General features: G+C 38.2%; 1 protein-coding gene across 4 annotated transcripts in view; it reads left to right on the forward strand.

Moving 5' to 3' along the window:
• The window catches only part of CDKAL1 (CDKAL1 threonylcarbamoyladenosine tRNA methylthiotransferase), a 421,071-nt gene extending 405,322 nt beyond the window's left edge, over window positions 1-15,749 (forward strand). For all 4 annotated transcript variants that reach the window (XM_074829387.1, XM_074829378.1, XM_074829370.1 and 1 more), the window contains one exon: window positions 11,609-15,749. In XM_074829387.1, coding sequence (XP_074685488.1) covers window positions 11,609-11,815 — 207 coding nt within the window. In that variant the 3' untranslated portion in view covers window positions 11,816-15,749. The remainder of the gene's footprint in view (window positions 1-11,608) is intronic.
• The last annotated feature ends 2,152 nt before the right edge of the window (window positions 15,750-17,901 follow it).

Raw genomic sequence — 17,901 nt, forward strand, 5'->3', positions numbered from 1 at the left:
GTGGAGCAGTCTTTGTACAAGGAAACTGCATTCACAGAGTTAGAGAATGAACAAGTGAGTAGTTGAACTAACAAAGCCTGGTTTCCCATGCTTTGGGTCCTCTGGTTCCTTCCATGTTTCTACAGCAAAAACCACAACTTCCTCTCCACATCTTCCCTATCTTCTGTAACTGCCCTGTGGACAAAAATGTGTAATAGGTCGTTTGTATAGCTACTGCATGTGATTTGGAGTTTTAGGAGTACAGACTGGTCAGCAGGGTGATGGCAAGAAAACAGATTGTTGAGGCTGGGCTTTGGCCTTTCCTTCAATGGGAGAACTATTTAGAGCACTTTTTTTTTTTTCTACCAGCCTTTGACATGAAACTTACTGGATTGCTCTTCCATGGTTGAAGTGAGTGAGTAGGGTCAAAAGTTACAGGCATGGACAGAGATAATGAAATGGAATCAAGGACACCACTTGCTCGGGAGCCAATTCTAGTTAATACTTGTATTCACCTAGAGACAAAAGCAACAACAAAACACCAAAGAAGCTCTATTCAAATATTATGGGTTGTGTTCTACAGACCAGATTCCTTTTCTAAACAGAGAAAAGTGTAATACTGCAATGATGCTGAAGACCTATAATATGGGATAACAAGAAGAAACAAAGAATGACATTTCTCACATACATAAGTGCACAGGTTATTTGGAGTGTAAAGTGAAGTACTCTGAACTAAGGAAATTCTAGAGTTTCAGTTCCTCTTTTCCACATAAATGCCAGCTATATTATGTTCCGGCCTTTAATTATGTGCTTATACACTATTTTCACACACATACACATGCAGATTTGTTTCCTTCTGTGCACAGAGCTGAGACTATTCATTTAATAAGCTATTGTTAGATATTTTTCCTCGTCATAGTTTGTTGTGTAATAGCAGCGTTATTTGCTGCATGCTGTTTAAACCTCACTCTCAAGGGAGTTATTTCTAACCTTTCCTGTGACGCCCATAATTAAATTTCTGAGTGTTTCAGAAACAGTAGAAAGTTTGCGTTTACATTATTCTCCTGAAATGCAGCTTTTGTCTTCCCATTTCACAGATGAAGATGAGGCAGGTGTTGAAAGTGTCTGCTAGAAGGTTAGTCTAGTGAACAGATTTGATGGTGGTCAGTTTAAAATGCTTGGAACTAGATATTTACAAATTATTAAAATTTTGTAGCCTGTGTTCAAGCAAATTGCAGCAGTGACTGTTCAGTATTTAAGAGAAACTATAGGGTATGAAGTCTCAAAGAAAAAGAGGAAATAGTACTTGTTACTTCATGGTTAATCCCAGAGGAACTGATTTTCTCCTCATGAGCTAATCCTAGGAATTATCAGATACAACCTGATAGAGCACACCACGTAAAACCTGTGTGGGAGAAGACTGAGGTCCAGTGGTTTCATTGGAGGCTCTCTATTTGGAGGCTCTCTGCTGAGGTAAAAATTGCCAGTGTTTGAGCATGATAGGGCGCAAGTTCGTGCTTATGCACTTCAGTCCTTTACAGATACAGAAGTTGGTTGTCTAGTCAGACCACCCTCTGAACGATACAAATGCTCTCCTGAGGGTAGATATTCGTTACAGCCTGCAGATTGGATACTTACTGTTCTTTGATGTCTTAGACAGAGCGCCAAGGTGCTATCATGATTATCTAGCATAAAATACACAGCAAGCCAAGAAAGGTTTTTCTCATGTAATCTTTATTGTGGAGAAGGGCTGACGAATCATTTATAGAGACTGGGGATACAGAGATTGTGTTAGAGCAGTTAGGCTTGCTAATCACAGAAAGTAACCATTGTTTGATGTTTCCATGAGAGAGTCCTCCATTAACTGCAGTTGAACTTGACTGAGTGTGAAATTAAAAAGGAGACTCAGATTTCAAGACACTCCCTCAGGTGCTCAGAAGTATGCTAACTGGCACTGTGGGAGACCTCCTAAAACAGCTAAGGATACTTAAAGGAAAGAGGCCATGACAATACTAAAAGAAAACCTTTGTATTATCACTGAACCCACAAAGTTGGTCAGTATCAGTCACACTTTATTAACTGTTAAATGTCAGGCTTGCATGAAATGCTTCTTTTTGCCAAGGTCTGATTCCAGCTGTGCTTGGTGAGCATCTACAGTCCCAGGAACTGGAGGTGTTTAATACTGGGCAGAAAAGTCTGTGAAAATAAATGTAAGAGGAATTGTCATATTAAGGCATTGACTAGCTTTAAGAAAATGTATTTAAAACTTAAACTGACAGAGATAAAAGGTTTTAGAGGTTATGTTGGTTTCTGGTGACAACTGGAATCTGAGACAGGAATTGTAGAGACCTGATTGCTGGCTTGCATTATGGCACTGGAGACACTTAAATCTTCTTTGTTTGTTTCTTTACCTGTAAAATGGGGGAGGCATACCTACTGGTATGGAATTTGAAACTCTGGAAACTAGTATCATTCCTAAATATTAAGGCTCATTTTATGCTATATTTATTATCCATGAGGTTGGAGTGTAAGAAGGGCTGTATCCTTTGTGTCTGTGAATGTTGCATAATACGGTGTTGAAGTCTCCTTGGAATATTCCATTTGTAATATTTAGTTCTGTAGGGATAAATGAAAACACCATAAATTCAGAATTATGACATCTTCTAGGATTAAGGGGAAGGCTTTAGCCAAGAATATGTATATATATATATCAGTTTATTCTACTTTGTTCCACGTGAAAGATCTGTAAAAGCTTTTCCTGATTTTGAGAGAGAATGTCCCTTGAGATATTTCTTGGATATTTATCACAGTGTTCTTTGCAAATAACAATGGTTTGAAAGGCTTTTAGTATTTTATGCTTTCTACCATTTGGGAGTATAGAATTCCTTTTAAAGATAGTGTTTTAATATATACTCATAGAATTCACTTCCAAGTAAAAGCAGTATTACTCATTTCACTGTTGATATGTGAATATCATTCAGTTATATTGCTGATTCTTGTGACATGAATATATATTTTCAGATCTAGCTATTCATTTTACTGGGGTGCTCTTTCTGATGGAAACCTTTTGTGTCTTTGCCTGTAGCTACCGTTGACCTCCATATAATTGTCATTGTTATTTCAAGATTTAAAAGGAAAGCAAAAAGGTGATGGTCTCTGAAGGCTTGTGCTATTAAAAAAAGTATATCGTATTTCATTTAATAATCTCATTTGTAGAACAGTCTTTGAACATGCACATGCTACTAGCTCTTTGTCATTCTTTCATCATCCAACAAAATAAACTGGGAAAATTGTTCTATTGTAAACACAACCTTAAAATACTTATTTTTAAAAAAAAAAATCTATGATCCTTTAAAGAATGAGACAGCTGGAATCCTGTGGAATGAGATCCACTAAGACAGGCCATGGTATGCACACTGAAAAATGCTATCTAGTGTTATTACAAGTAAATGTACATTGTGTAATTCACTGTAATGTATTTTCAAAGCCATGAAGCCTGTGCTGGTGATCTCTAAGAAACAGATTTGTCTGTTAGCCAACTAATTACCAGATAAGTGCCCAGAGCAAGCACCTGCCATCTCCTTCATAAAACTGCTATGCACAGGGAGATAAATAGTGACAGATCCCCATCCTGAATTTGTCTGCATTGTGCTGCTTGGTTCATTCTTCATTTCAAGTCGTTACTTGGACAACTGTGATTTTTGAATCACAAACTTTTTCTGCTTAAAAGATTTCTCCATTCTCTTGTGATTGTGCAAGCACTTAATGGAATGCTGGCTTGCATGTCACTTGTTACCTGCATAGTGATTGACAGCCCCCACACCTTATTACAAAAAAAAAAAAAAAGTTCAGCATTCAGACATCACACTGACTGTTTTTCAAAATACTGCTTCTGACCTTGAGTGGCAGGTTATTTTGACAATGCATTATTTGGGGCGGGGGGGAGGAGAGGATACAGAGTCACTAAGTTTAATAGCAGCACAAAATACAAATATGTTTAAAAAAAGAGTCAGGTCCTAGCTGGAAACATTTATAGGTAAATATAAAGAAAACAGGCCAAAACAAGTGAGTATGATGCAGCACAAGACTGTGTTTTAAGCATTTTGCACGTGTTTTTGGCTTGTGTTTTCTTGGTTGGTAGTTTCTCCTCTTTCTGTTTCTTTTGTTAGTTGATCTTTTTGGTTGTTTCCTTCCTCCTCAAAGTGTACATCAAAAAGGAAGTCATTTAATAAGCCCCAGTTACTCAGCTTTCTGTCTAGAAGTCTGAGTTTTTAACTAAATTATGAATTTTGAGGGCTCATTGAGGGAATAATCCTTAAAGACTATTTGAGGGTGGAAAAAGAAGTAGGTAGGCAAGGGCCTACCCTTAGGTAAGAACATGAAAGAGAGCAGAGAGGTGTCTGCCAAGAAAAATGCCAGTAGAGCCTTACACTACTGGTGGGAAGTTCAAGTACAGTAACCTACAGAGAGATAATTGATTTCTTTTATAGTCCTATATGGGAATATTAAAGTTTGAATTTGATGTTAATGTAGGAGGAGGAAGTTCCAGAGGTGGGTTTGTGTGACATGGACAGAAAGTCATGATATAGCATGTCATTCCAAATTTGTATTCCTATTGCCATGTCTGCTTTTATTTATTAGGAGAGGCCGTATGGTCAGATGATGAAAGAGAGAAATGGGGAGAAGTAGAAGGCAAACAGGACAGGCAAGAGGAGATTGGTGAGAGGTGGCTGAGTAATGGGAAAGGTGTTTTTTCGGTGCTGACCAAAGGAATCAGACAGATCATGCAAGCGTTACTGGGAAAGAAAAAAGATTTTGCGGACTCGCTATGCAGGTCAGAGGTAGGCCCTAGTAAAGATGATCTCCATAAGGTATGTCAAACCTGGAAGAAACTGTCAGATTCAATGCAGCTGAGTTTAAGGTTAATCAATCTCTATATCCTCCCATTATTAATGTGTTTTATGTTTATATTTGACCGTGGTCCAGCTGCTAGGTGTGTTGTTGACCTGACTTGGCTGGGTCATTTGTAGTGATCTTTGTATAAATTAGGAACTGGTAACTGGAATGAATTCAGAGTAGGGTCACAGAGTTGGTTAGGGGCTGGAGCACTTGGCCTGTGAGGAGAGACTGAGGGACCAGGCTTGTTCCAGGCTGAAGAAGGGGTGGCTTCAGGAGACCCTAACAGAAGCCCCCCCAGTGTCTGGGGGGACGGTTATTGAGAAGACCAAGCCAAGTGATTCACAGTGGTGCATGTTGGAAGGATGAGAGGCAGTGGGCATAAGTTGGAGTGAGAGGTGCAGGCCGGATACGAAGCTTAACATTTTCCCCATGAAGATGGTCAAGCAGTTGAACAAAGGCCCAAAGAGGCTGCGCAGTCTCCATCCTTGGAGGTTTTCAAAGCCCAACTAATTCAATCCCTCAGCAAACTAGGCCATAGCTGACCCTTCTTGGAGCAGGAGGATGGATCAAATGCAGTCTGAATTATCCTAAGACAGACAGTAAGACAGTTTTAGTGACTGCAGCTATTTGCAAGATGCTTTGATTAATTTATTTTCTTGCTATAACTTAAGTGGTAATGATTTGGGGTTAACAGATTAAGAATCCTAATTATTTCTAAGACTCTGACCATTTACTGAGAAATTAATAGTAAATCTGTATTTATCCTGCAGGTCAGTGCTGTCCCCTCATATATTAAAGCATAGAGTCATACATCACACACATACACAAACACGTATGTATATATGCATACAAAAAAAAGCAATATGAAATTCTCTTGCAAAAGTGCCTGTCTGCTTTATTTAGTTTTCCAAGGTTTCCCATTTCTTAAAATGAGTAAGTAAACCCCATGTGTATTTGAAATCGGTGAATTCCTAGGAATGGTGTGCAACTGATAACATCTGACACAGGCATGCCTGTAGACAGCATTTTCTCTTAACAACATAGCACTGTGCATTCATTGGAATACATGGGGGCAGGGACGCTTCTTATGGGAATTATGGTGTTAATTCCGTTAGAAAAAAATATCTTGTATGCCATTTATTTTCTACTTTAAGAGCAGCATTCCACATTTGCAGAAGGCTGGTAGAATTTCATAAGTAATAAATCAAAAGAGCTCTCTTAATACCTACAGAATTAAATGTGTCTTCCAGAACTATTCAATAAAATTTAATTTACGTATTTTTTGGATGTGTAATCTATGTGACCTTCAGTAACTGTTTGTTTTTTAAATCTGAAAAATGCCTCCAAAGTGTAATAGCCCAGAGTTTCAAATGGCGCAGTAGGATATGTAATGCATATTTTAACATGTTTTCTTTTAATTTGTCACACAGGCTTGTTGTGCATGATTATATAAAAGTCCGTATTTTTAAACCCAGTAGTACAAGTGTGTAAGATGTACTTGGTTGGGCTCAAAAATTCAGAAGTCTAATTTATCTTGAGATATGCTCAGTCAAGTAGTTTTTCACAGCAGTTAGCTAACACTTCAAGCTCTAACGGTGCCCCTGAGCCATAAAAGAAATTTGCATGTAAGAAATGTTTTGAATCTATTAAAACCTCAGCTCAGAGCTAAAGAGTTGCTCTCATGTCTTTGTTGACTAACATGAAGTGAGATCTTACAAAAAGCTAGGCTATGATCGACAGATGCCAAAGCTTAGGTTTTGATGTGATTATATATTTCTTTCATGCACAGCATTTTAAGTCTGGAACTGGAGCTTCAGAAAGACAGCAATCAATGGGTCTGTGCAAGAGTACACAAAATATATTACTCCTGGCAGTCGTCAAGACAGAATTATTCAAAAAATAATCTGAAATGCATTTGATCATACAGTAGATGGTTTAATAATTTATATTATACCTTATTAGCAAAGTCTTGTGTTTACTTTGTGGCTGCCAAAACAAGATGAAAGGCTGCCTCCATGGAAATACAAGATGCTTAGCTCAAAGTGTCTGTCTTTGCGTTTCAGTTTGATAATTTCCCTTCCTTCTCTCATTTTGATTAATAGCATATAGATTTAAATCTTAGACTACATTTTCCTTTGCTGCTGTTCTTTTTAGGGATAGCAATGTTCCTTATTAACAACAAGTCTACCAAAGAGTTTATGGCCTATCAAGACAAATTAGTGTAAATACGTATTTCTGGAAACTTCTTTACCTTAGGATTTCCTCCAAGTATTTTGGGGGTAAAAGAGGCTTTGGATTTAGTTCTAAATTCCACTGAACTGAATCATTATGCTAATCTTCCCAAGTCTTGCAGCTACAAAAATGTGATTTCTGAGCTCAGTTTGAGAAACTATTGCACTCTGACTAGTGATTGTGTAAATATCACCAGTTGTATCAGTTCAGAATATTACAGAAATGCCTTGAAGATTTCCTTGAAAAGCTAATGCAATGCAAATATTTTATCTAGAGATACAAATAACGGCCTTTCTGAATTAATAACTTTTATGAAGTGAGAGCACAGGGAGTGGACCAGTGTGACTGCTAGTTCAACAAATGAGATCTTTGCCTTGACCCAGGTTTTTTACACCAAAGGTGCATGAAAGAGCTCTACTAAAGTTGGTTTTCTGTGGAGAACTCCCCTCCCCACAAAACATGAAAGATCTTTTCTGCAGGTGTCTTGGATAGCTCTTCAAGGCACAGTATATGGAAAGCTTTAGGGAAAAGAACACATATGAGAGGATCTCAGAATATAGCACTACAGTATTGCAAACTCTGAAGCTCATATGACAGCCCAAAGAAGCTCTTGTAATTTGTTTTGTCTACCCTAGAAGCCTTAATTTTAGTTTTAGTTTCTGTAACTTCATCCTCTCCCCGCCTTCTGTACAGTATACAATATATACTGTATACTTTACCTGAAAACTAGTTCCTGAAATTGAGCCTATAGAAGGACTTTTTGCCCAAATAAAAAGAGATATACTGTGTTTTCCACTAACACAGCTGGTAATATGATACTTGTATGTTAGTAAGAACTGATTATATTCTAGACAGGCACTTCACTGTTGTCCAGACTGCAGTGAGGGCCACTCAGCCCTTAGCTCAGGCTTAAAAGAGTCCAAGAACGTGGTCAGCTTAGCAGAGGTCTTCCTCTTCCCACCGAGAGCAGCAGGACAGGCTTTTAGGAAGAGGCATCTACCTGCAGGTGTCTCTCAGAGATTATCCTGTTTTTAAAAGCTGTTGTATGAATTGGAGGGGGGACAAAAGACTGCCATTTTCTAAAGGAGTCTTTCAGTTGCAGGGAACCAGATGTACCCTTTTTTACAAATGTACCTTCTGTGACAATAATGACAGAAATTTTCAAGGAAGCCGGTGTTATTACCCATGCGGTCAGTGTTGCAAGGCAGAATTTTGGGGCAAACTAGAGAGTGGTTCTTAGAAAACATGGATTGGATGAACATATTCATTACTTTTCTTGAAAGAAAATAATTGGCAGGATCATCTGAAGAGATATATGTTATCAAACAGAAATGCAGTAGTGTTTTAAGTGATAAGCTGTGAAATGCATCTTAAAGGGTCACTTTAGTTTGCCAGTTGTGATCTTTTTGTCCATATAAGAACAGTTTGATTCATGAGAACATTTTGTAAAGAATTCAGGTTAGCAAGGTAATAGGAGTAGTATTTCATGTATGCATCTACTGAAAGAAAAACTTCTAGTTTAAATTGTTTGACAGTCTCTAATATGATCTGAAATACGATCTGGAAGTTTTCAACAGTTTAGAAAATGTGACTACTGGTAAAGACAAATGCATCAGAGTTCAAAGTATAGGATAGAAGAAAAACAAAGCCACAGTGAAATTCTGAGGATTGTACCTCCAACCTAGTTAAGTTTCAATATTAGTGAAATACTGTAAGAGAAAATCTCATCTACAGAAAGAAAATAAAAAATGGGTTTAGTGTATCCGTATGATCATCTAATTTATGGGAAATATGATAAAGTAAGGAAGAAACTGGGCCTCACAACTTTACAGGCTGACTTACTTGAATGAAATACCACTGGGACAACTGGCTGTGGAGCCAGTGATGTTCCCCACCACTGGAACTTTGTAAACCTTGCTAAAATCTCTTTTGCCATTCTGTCCTACTAGCAGTATTCAGCACTACCTAATGCATATGCATTGCATGTTGCAATAAAGGTTTAAGAAAACAATATGGTAACAAAAAAAAACAGTGTAGGCTATTCATGAACAAAATTACAGCAACCAGATGAGACTATTTGGGTTTATGTTGGAAAATGGAAAAACTGTAAAATAGAAGTGAAGTGCCAGTGGAATCACTACTGAAAACTACTGCACAGGAGTATGAATGAATGCATGAAACGCTAATGTGTTTAACTGTTAATAAAAGGAAAAAAGAAGTCGTCCCTCAGAACTTTTTACAAGTTGTAACTTGTGTTTGGGGTGGTTTGCTGGCTATCCCCCGTCTTGCAGAGACAGGTAGATCGGAACTAAGGCTGAGTATGAAGAGGAACATTGAGGAGAAAGTTACAAAGTCATTTATGAGGTACTGGCCCTTTTTATCTGTTTTATAAGGATAACATCTAGTCTTGTACAACTAAGTATTCAGGACTTTACTGATTATCAAGCTGTGTAGAAATATTTAATAAGGGGTTGGGAGTCTGTAGTCAGCCAAATTTTGAGTCATGAATCGGTGAAAATTAAATATCAGAAGATATCATTCTTTGGTTGTATTGATATTTTTACAGCCTTATCCATTCTTTTAAACCACCTTAGCCTTAGCATTAACGTACCAATGATACATGTAAAAATGGGTCATGACTATCAATTATGCACCTTAGAATGGTAGAGATTTGTGAGACCTGCAAAGAAAAGAAAGGCTTTATAAATATCTAGAAAGCATAAATTGCAAATGATTTTTGATTCATATATAGAAAAATCCTTAATGCTCTATGGTTTCCAGTTTATTTTGCAGGCAAAGGTTAATCATTGATTTGGGGGGATAAAATAGCTGTGGCCAGTTACTAAAATTTCAGATGCCTTAGAAATTGCTTGTAATTAATAACTTAACAGTATGAAGCAGTTTCATAGTTTTTGATGAAGCTAACATATTCTACACAGTATAGACTGAAGTCCCGGAGTAGTGTTGTTACTGTGCCTTACACTGTGGAGACTTACACCGCAATTTGCTTACTTGTTTCCTCTGTTACCTACCAGGTTGATGGTCTTCTGTGTGCAGTATATATATGAAGTCATCCTCATTTCATAGGTCACTTGTTCAGTAACCCTTTGCCTGTGTGAATTGTGATCTAAATCAACAATACCTCAGATGTTAGAATAGCACTTACACCAGGCTGTCATTTGCCCCTTTGATGCTTACTTACCTAACCAGTAGTAATCATTATTTTCCTTCTACAATTACTGTAATGGAGCTGTTCCTGAAATGGAAAACAGGAGGCAGTTATAGACAGTTTGAATTGTGCTGTCACACTTTCATGGGCAGGCACCTTTCTTGGAGCTTTGATATTTCTTTGAGTTTGCCCAAAAATACATTTGGTAAAAGAGGGAGTCAGGCATCTGGTCTGTATTTTCATATGACCCTGTTTCAGCTGCTTGGAAATACAGGATTACCCAGATAGGTACTTTCTGGGTCCCTGACTTGTTTTATACAAAATGTGAAGGGAAAAAAATAAAATGGATCAATCTAAAACCTTTTATAACTGGAAAATTTCAAACCAATTAAAAACCCAGCTGAGCTCAGTTGAATTCCTAAGAGATTATTGAAATACAGGGAGGAAAAAAGAAATGATGAACGGAAATCCTGAATCTTATGATGCAAGATCATTACACCTTTGCTTAATTACACCTTTGCCACTTACACCTCTTGCAAATGTCATCAGATTACAGTTTTTAATAGATGTTTTTACTTTTGAGTATCTACAATGCTAGCGTGCTGAACTTTACAAGGTTGCAAGAGAGGAGTTTCTTACTCTTTCCACTTGGATTTTCTGCTGAAATAGCGACTCAACATCTGTATCTTGTGCTGCAGTTAAAAGTCCTGATATTCTGGGAGATCTTGGTCCTTGCAGTCAGGTTGAGAATGGTAATGGCAGGCACAGCAGGGAACTCGGATTCAATATGCTGAATGAGAAGGTGAGTGTTTTAGCACAGCTGCCTCCGGAGGGTCAGGGGAAAGGAAAAGCCCTGTGGGAGGATTTTCAAGCACTACTGAGCTGGCACACCAGGAGACGATGATTGACTTTAGAAGAGCCCTGCTGTGCAAAGGATTGTTGTGTTGTGGTCCCCTTTATCACTGGTTAGACATTTCTTTTGAAGAAGCCAAAAATGGGGGAGTAGTGAGATAGCAGCAAAACAAACAAATAAAAAAATAATCATCAAACAACTCTCTGATGGTATCGAGGTCTGGAGATTTGCTTCTGTTGATAACAGCTTCATTGATTTGGCAGTTAATTTCATTAGACTTTGTAGGACGTTGGTAATATTTCTGTATGAAAAACTGATGACCTGACAGTGATGCAGCGCAGGTTAAATTGTTGTTTGTCTTGAAAAGGGATATTCATGTGAACCTCAATATAAAGAGGAAATTTTATTTGTATTTGGTATGTACAGTCAGAAATACGTAACACAGTTTCAATCTTAATATGTGTATTTCTTCACAGGAGTTCATACATACACTGCAGAATGGCACAAACTGGAAAGCACACCCTTCTGCTGAGATCCCAGTGAAAACACCGCTCAGCTCGTGGATGGCTTTGGAGCTCCCATGGCAACAAGAAGGCGGTGGGCTGAAGATACTGTCTGTCAGCCTGGCTCTGCTGGCAGTTCTTGTTATGTTTTACTACGGAGGAATGAAAACAGAACTGTGAACTGAATGAGGCTTTTATGAAAACAATAAAACTGCCGTTTAAAATCTTCAAAGGAAACACATTTACCAACAATTTTAAAAAAAAAAAAAAAAAAAAGAAAAAAGCTAATATAAATTGGGCAATAATTTGTACTCATCTTATGCCTTTCCTGTCATTCATAGGAGAGAATGTTGATAACTCTAGGGAGACCTATCTTGACAAAATTTGAGATCCTTGGTTGGTAGAACAGTTTGTTGCATCTTTCCTCTTCTTTTTTCTCAAGTTTTTTTTCATGAAGTTTATAAGAAATCTTTTCATTGAGTGATGTTGGTAATCTTTTATGGGCAGAACATTTAAAGCTTTCTTAAAGATTTTGCTTAATGCAGTGTGATGGTTTGATATGTGTCTTTTTACATTACAGAATCAAACACTGCTGGGCCATTAAAGTTTGTCATTTGTTGCTATCTATTTTGCTGTCATGTCTGAAAGAATTGTTGGCCTGCCATCGTATCACTCAACTTCACAATGAGTTACTAGGCTTTGTTAATACAACAAGAATTATTTTTTACATAGAAAAAGTTTTAAAGGTATTGGTTATTTATCATTGAATGGGAAGATGCAGTTCTGGTGGTAGAGTTCTGTTAAAAGACGGATTTAATACAGTCTGTAAAGATTTTGTATAATGTTCAGAGAACTACATGTGAATCTTGTATTAGCTGTGCATTGGGTCACGCTGTGTATAAGACAATATTGCTCTGTTAGTGGGGAGGTTACATTTTGCACATTGCATATTTCTATTTACTTTCTTCAAGCCATTTTTGTCACGACAGGATCTCCACACATCTTGAGATTGTGCTGGTCAGCCAGGGACTGGACTCTGTGCCCAGTTCTGCCAGCAGCTGACTGCATGATATTGTTTGTTCTTTCATGCCTTGTCACCTTTCTGGATCTTCATTCAAACTTCCACTTGCAAGTTCTGTTTAAAATCTTAAGAGCAGGAACTGTATTTGTTTTAAGTATGTTTGTGTCATACACAGCACAGGTGGAGCTGAGCTGCCTGCATGGCTATTGTGGTTTAACCCCAGTAGGCGACTAACACAGAGCCACTCTCTCACTCCCCCACAGTGGGATGGGGGCAAGAATCGGAAGGGTAAAAGTGAGAAAACTCGTGGGCTGAGATAACGACAATTTAATAGGTAAAGCAAAAGCTGTGCGCGCAAGCAAAGCAAAACAAGGAATTAATTCACCCCTTCCCTTTGGCAGGCAAGTGTTCAGCCATCTCCAAGAAAGCAGGGCTCCATCATGAGTAACAGTGACTTGGGAAAACAGACACCATCACTGCAAAAGTCCCCCCCTTCTTTCTCTTTACTCCCAGCTTTTATTGGTGAGCACAGCATTGTATGGTATGGAATATATCCCTTTGGTCAGTTGGGGTCAGCTGTCCCAGCTGTGTCCCCTCCCAACTTCTTGTGCACCCCCAGCCTCCTCACTGGCGGGGCAGCATGAGAAGCAGAAAAGGCCTTGACTCTGTGCAAGCACTGTTCAGCAACAGCTAAAACATCCCCGTTTTATCAACACTGGTTTGCTCATAAATCCAAAACATAGCCTCACACTAGCTACAATGAAGAAAATTAACTCTATCCCAGCCAAAACCAGTACTGTGGCTCTACAGTGCAGATGAATAATCCCCTAGGAAGGACACTTTGTACTTTATGAACCGAGGATTCCTAGTAGTTTCAGAGAATTAATCAGGAAGTTCCACCATGATGCTTTCAGTACAGCTTGTAAATTATAACAACAAATGTAACTGTCTTCAGGAAATTAGGTGTATAATGATTTGACTTATATTTCTTATTGCAACCACTGAAGGTCATGAACCAAGACTTAAAACTCATGAGATTTTTAAAAAAACTGTGCTCTTGATTTGCTTCTGCTTTTTTTTTTCAGGGTTTTCTTTACAACTAGGAATATGTAACAATCAGTAATTTAAATTTTTAACAAACCTGAAATTCTCAAAAAAACCCCACTTGACTCTGGGAACTGAAATTTTCAGGAAAGTACCACATTATCACAAGATTCTCAGGAAAACTATGAGTTGACAAAATCATTATATCTGAGCCAAATTTGTGCATTTGATGGGAATAAACTATGCAGATACGTTCTATGCCTCTAGCACTCTGTCAGCCACTCTAGCTTATCTAATCGTAGCAATTACAGACTCATTGCATCAGCTGTTACAGAGATTTACAAAGCTTGTGATTTAGATTCTGTTCATCGCTGGCTGTAATGGGACTGGCTTATTTTCTTAGAAATAATGCAATATACGGAAAGAAGGTGAAGAAGACTTTCTAAATGACATTGCCCACAGATACAGTATATTCTTAAAGTGAGCTTTAACCTGATAAGTGTTTATCAAGTATTTTATTACCTTTCTTTAGATTTTGAGAGGGCTTTTTGACACTTTATATTGTAGAGCAGTAGAGTGTTTTTCATTTGTTCCTCTTTATACAACTAAAGCTTTCAAAGCCACTGAGCTCAACAAGTCAGTTCTGGTCAAAGGCCTTCAGGCAAAACCTAAACTGCATGCTGCCTGGGGCTACAGGTGAAGGCTGGGAGACCTCCCTGAGAGTAGAGTGAGCTGTAGAAGTATATCTACTTCATGGGACTGGTTGACCTGAACACATTTGATCTGTGATTTTTGCTCCCGTTTGGCCCCCTGAATGCATCTAACTGCCATGCCAGGTGGCGTTTTTAATTTTTACATCAGCATTGTTTGAGGCCTACTTATACCAAGTATTCTCTCTTTACAAGGCATCTGGGGCGGGGGAGAGAAATCTACTGCACTCCAAGTTAATGAGGTCATTGGAAGGAGAAGTTTCCCCACAGTCAATTGATCTCACTTCTACACGTGTGTGAACACACTCATTGCTAGAGAATGTGTCTGCTAATAAGCAATCTACAGTCAAATGCCTTTTTTTAAGGCAAAAAAGAATCTCATTTCCTTTTGGTACCGAGGGAGCCTCAACTATGTTTCTTAAATGTCTGTGGTAGCTCTGAGTTCTTTTTGTTTTCAGTGAGGAATCTTGTAGACCACAAGGCTTGAATAGCAATGACATCTTAAATCTCTTCTGAACAACATTAAGTGCACACTTTTTATGTCCTACTTGTGTATGGTTTTGGATGCTGGAGGACTTTGTCATTTAATCTTTTCATTGTAGCTTTCTATTAATGGTATACTTGTTTAGAAAAAGAATATGAAATAAAAGAAGTGGTTTATGTAAAGCTTATTCTATAAAGCAGGAGAGAAAAAGGAGAAGGTACCTTTTGAGAAGAGTTCATCCACCTCTGTCACATCATTGCCTGCACATCTCTGAACATCTGACAGCTTCTGTTAATTTAGTTTCATTCCCCGGTTCAACTTCCCATATGGAAAGCTGGAGTGATTTTTGAATAACAGCAAGTAATATCTGAAGTGGCAGCAACTGGCAACTCTGACATTGAGCTTGGCTGTGGCCATTACCCAGAATCCTTCCGCGCTTCTTGAGAAGCAATTACAATTTCACAGGTTGGAATTAAAATTCCCTGCGGTATGCAATAGAGTAACTGAAACTGTCAAAGTGATTTCAAGCTGCTAATCTCTTGCTGCTCGAGGAGTGAAAATAGAGCCCCTCTTACCCAGGAACAGATCTGACAACTTAAAAACTCCAGCCTTCCGTTACGTTTAAATACATATGGAGAGTAGCTTGATCTGCTTATAGAGGATATCTGTAAAGATGTTATGTCTATGAACATTTGTGTGTTATTAACAAGTCTATCTTTTTTAACTTTAAGATATGTGTAACTTCAGGGACTAAGACAAATATAAAAGAAGTCTTATGCAAGAGCTCTGAGAATTTGGAGGAATGAGTAGGCATGTGCCTGTTCGTGTGAGGCTTATTAAAATCTTTATTTATGTATTTTTGAACATGTAACATTTTTTGCTGGAAAAAATGCTTGCAACTTTCCTGAATTTAATTTTCACATATTTATATCCCATATTTTATTTTGAGTGCACTGTATTTGATTGTATAGATACAAACAAAGAGCATTTAGAAATCAAAAACAGAGGAAAAAATTGAGAGGCTGTAAAGCTAGGGTGCAGTATGAAAAATATTAGTGCAAAAGCTGCAAAGCAAGTTTGAACTAGGAGACAGCCCACAGAGTTAGGGACTGACATGTTCAGAGACAGGGTTCATGCACTAGATAATTAAAATTAGAATGATTGCTGGAAAGTATTTGTGCAAATATCATTAAATGTCTTTTAGTTGCATGTTTCATTCATGCATGCACTTAACATTGAAGTGAATGCTTTTTTAAGTGAAGATGCTTCAATAGCTGGTGGAGGGGAGATGAATTATGAATAGTCCTATTTGAATTTTCAAGAAGCCTAATACCAAAAAAAAAAAGAAAAAAGTAACAAATAATCATGTCCCTGCACCTGCTGGTATCCTAGAGTCTGTTAACTCCCATTTTGGGAGGGAGGCTGTGGTTATGGATTTGGATCATTTATGCTGTAGATCTCCTTGTGCTGTGTTGTGACAAGTTGGGTGTTTGAAAAGTCGTGAAAGTGCCTGTGTTCCAGTCAAAAAGCTAGTCAAGCTGATGGCAGAAAAGATCTTCAGATCTCTTTGTTTCTCTGTTCCACACCTCTCTCTTACGCCTTTTCACCATCTGTGCATAGACTTCTCTCAATTCCCTAACTATTCTCATTCAAATATCCTTTATCAATATCAGGAGTTTAAAGAACAGTTAGATAATGCATTTAAGTTTCAATGTGATGCTCTTAGGAAAGGAAGGTAAGAAAGAGGAAGGTAAGGACATGTGGTCCCTTGAGGAAGGTGGTGTGATGATCAAAGAGCATGAGAAACTCTTGTACAACAATATGAGAGCTACATCATCACCTAAAATAGATCATAAGGTCTGTCTTGTGCATCCTTGTCTCTCTACCTGTAATCATTAGTTGCTTCCGCTTGTATTACCACACAGAGTAAGCTGCATTTTGTATGTACTGCTGGAAAAATCCAGAATGACTAAATTACACGTACTAGGGCAGATTGAAGTACAGCAGTAATGTAAACTAAGATGTGCAGGTGTATGCTATCCTAAAAAAACAGTAGTCAGTGCAACATCATACACCTCTGGTATTCACAGCTGAACATTTTTACAGAGTCCTAGTTATTACCATGCGAATGCCAGGTATCAGAATCCCCCCATGTGCAGAGAGCTACCATTGAATAGGAGAGGAGGGGAAAGGGAGAGGGAAAAGAAAAGGGAAAAAAAACAGCAAACCTTGACTAGTTATGTTTAAGTACAAGAGGGTGTTATTTAGCAGCTGCATCACCAGAGTAATGCATTAGTGGACCAGAAGGAAGCTAAATACTACACAGTGACATCCCAGATTTCTTCTTTGCACCTTTTGCTTCTTTTTTCTAAATACTTAATGTATGTTCTGGAGGGATGAAGAATCCCCTGGCAAAACCTAACCAGATCAAGAGGGGGAAGGTCTGCTTTATGATTGTGGTGTTTTAGCCCTTTTTTCACTGCAGGGAAGAGGCAGGGTGTGTGAATCATGTCCCATGAATGGAGAAAGAATATTATTTGAGTATCTTTTTGACAATCTTTATTTTATTGGAAACTGTTTAGCAATGATAGCTGTTCTTCTTGAAAAGTGGTGTTAACATGGTGTTTATATTATAGAGTACGATCTGCCTTGAATGGTTTGCTGAATGCTGGTTGTAGGTAGTGGTGTGAAATTCCATGCTGGTGACCAGAGTGTGATGCAGATTTGTGCCTACAACTTGCATGCTTTAAATGTCCCATCTGTCATTGAGTGTGAGAACAGGCTAGTTGTGCTCAACTGAGCATAAAATATTGTGTCTACTCCCTTCCTGGGTGGTGTTTGTGGGGACCGGTGTACAAATGGTTAGTTGGCAATGGGTTACAGATTACAGGAGAAGCTTGGAGATGATAAAACATAACAAAAAAAAAAGGGCCACGATTGTTTGGCATATAGTGTGAGTTGGGGGTCTGATAGAAATTAATATGATGAAGTCATGGCATAATGGGAA

Source organism: Strix aluco, chromosome 1, assembly GCF_031877795.1.
Source record: "Strix aluco isolate bStrAlu1 chromosome 1, bStrAlu1.hap1, whole genome shotgun sequence".
Taxonomy (NCBI): Eukaryota; Metazoa; Chordata; class Aves; order Strigiformes; family Strigidae; genus Strix; species Strix aluco.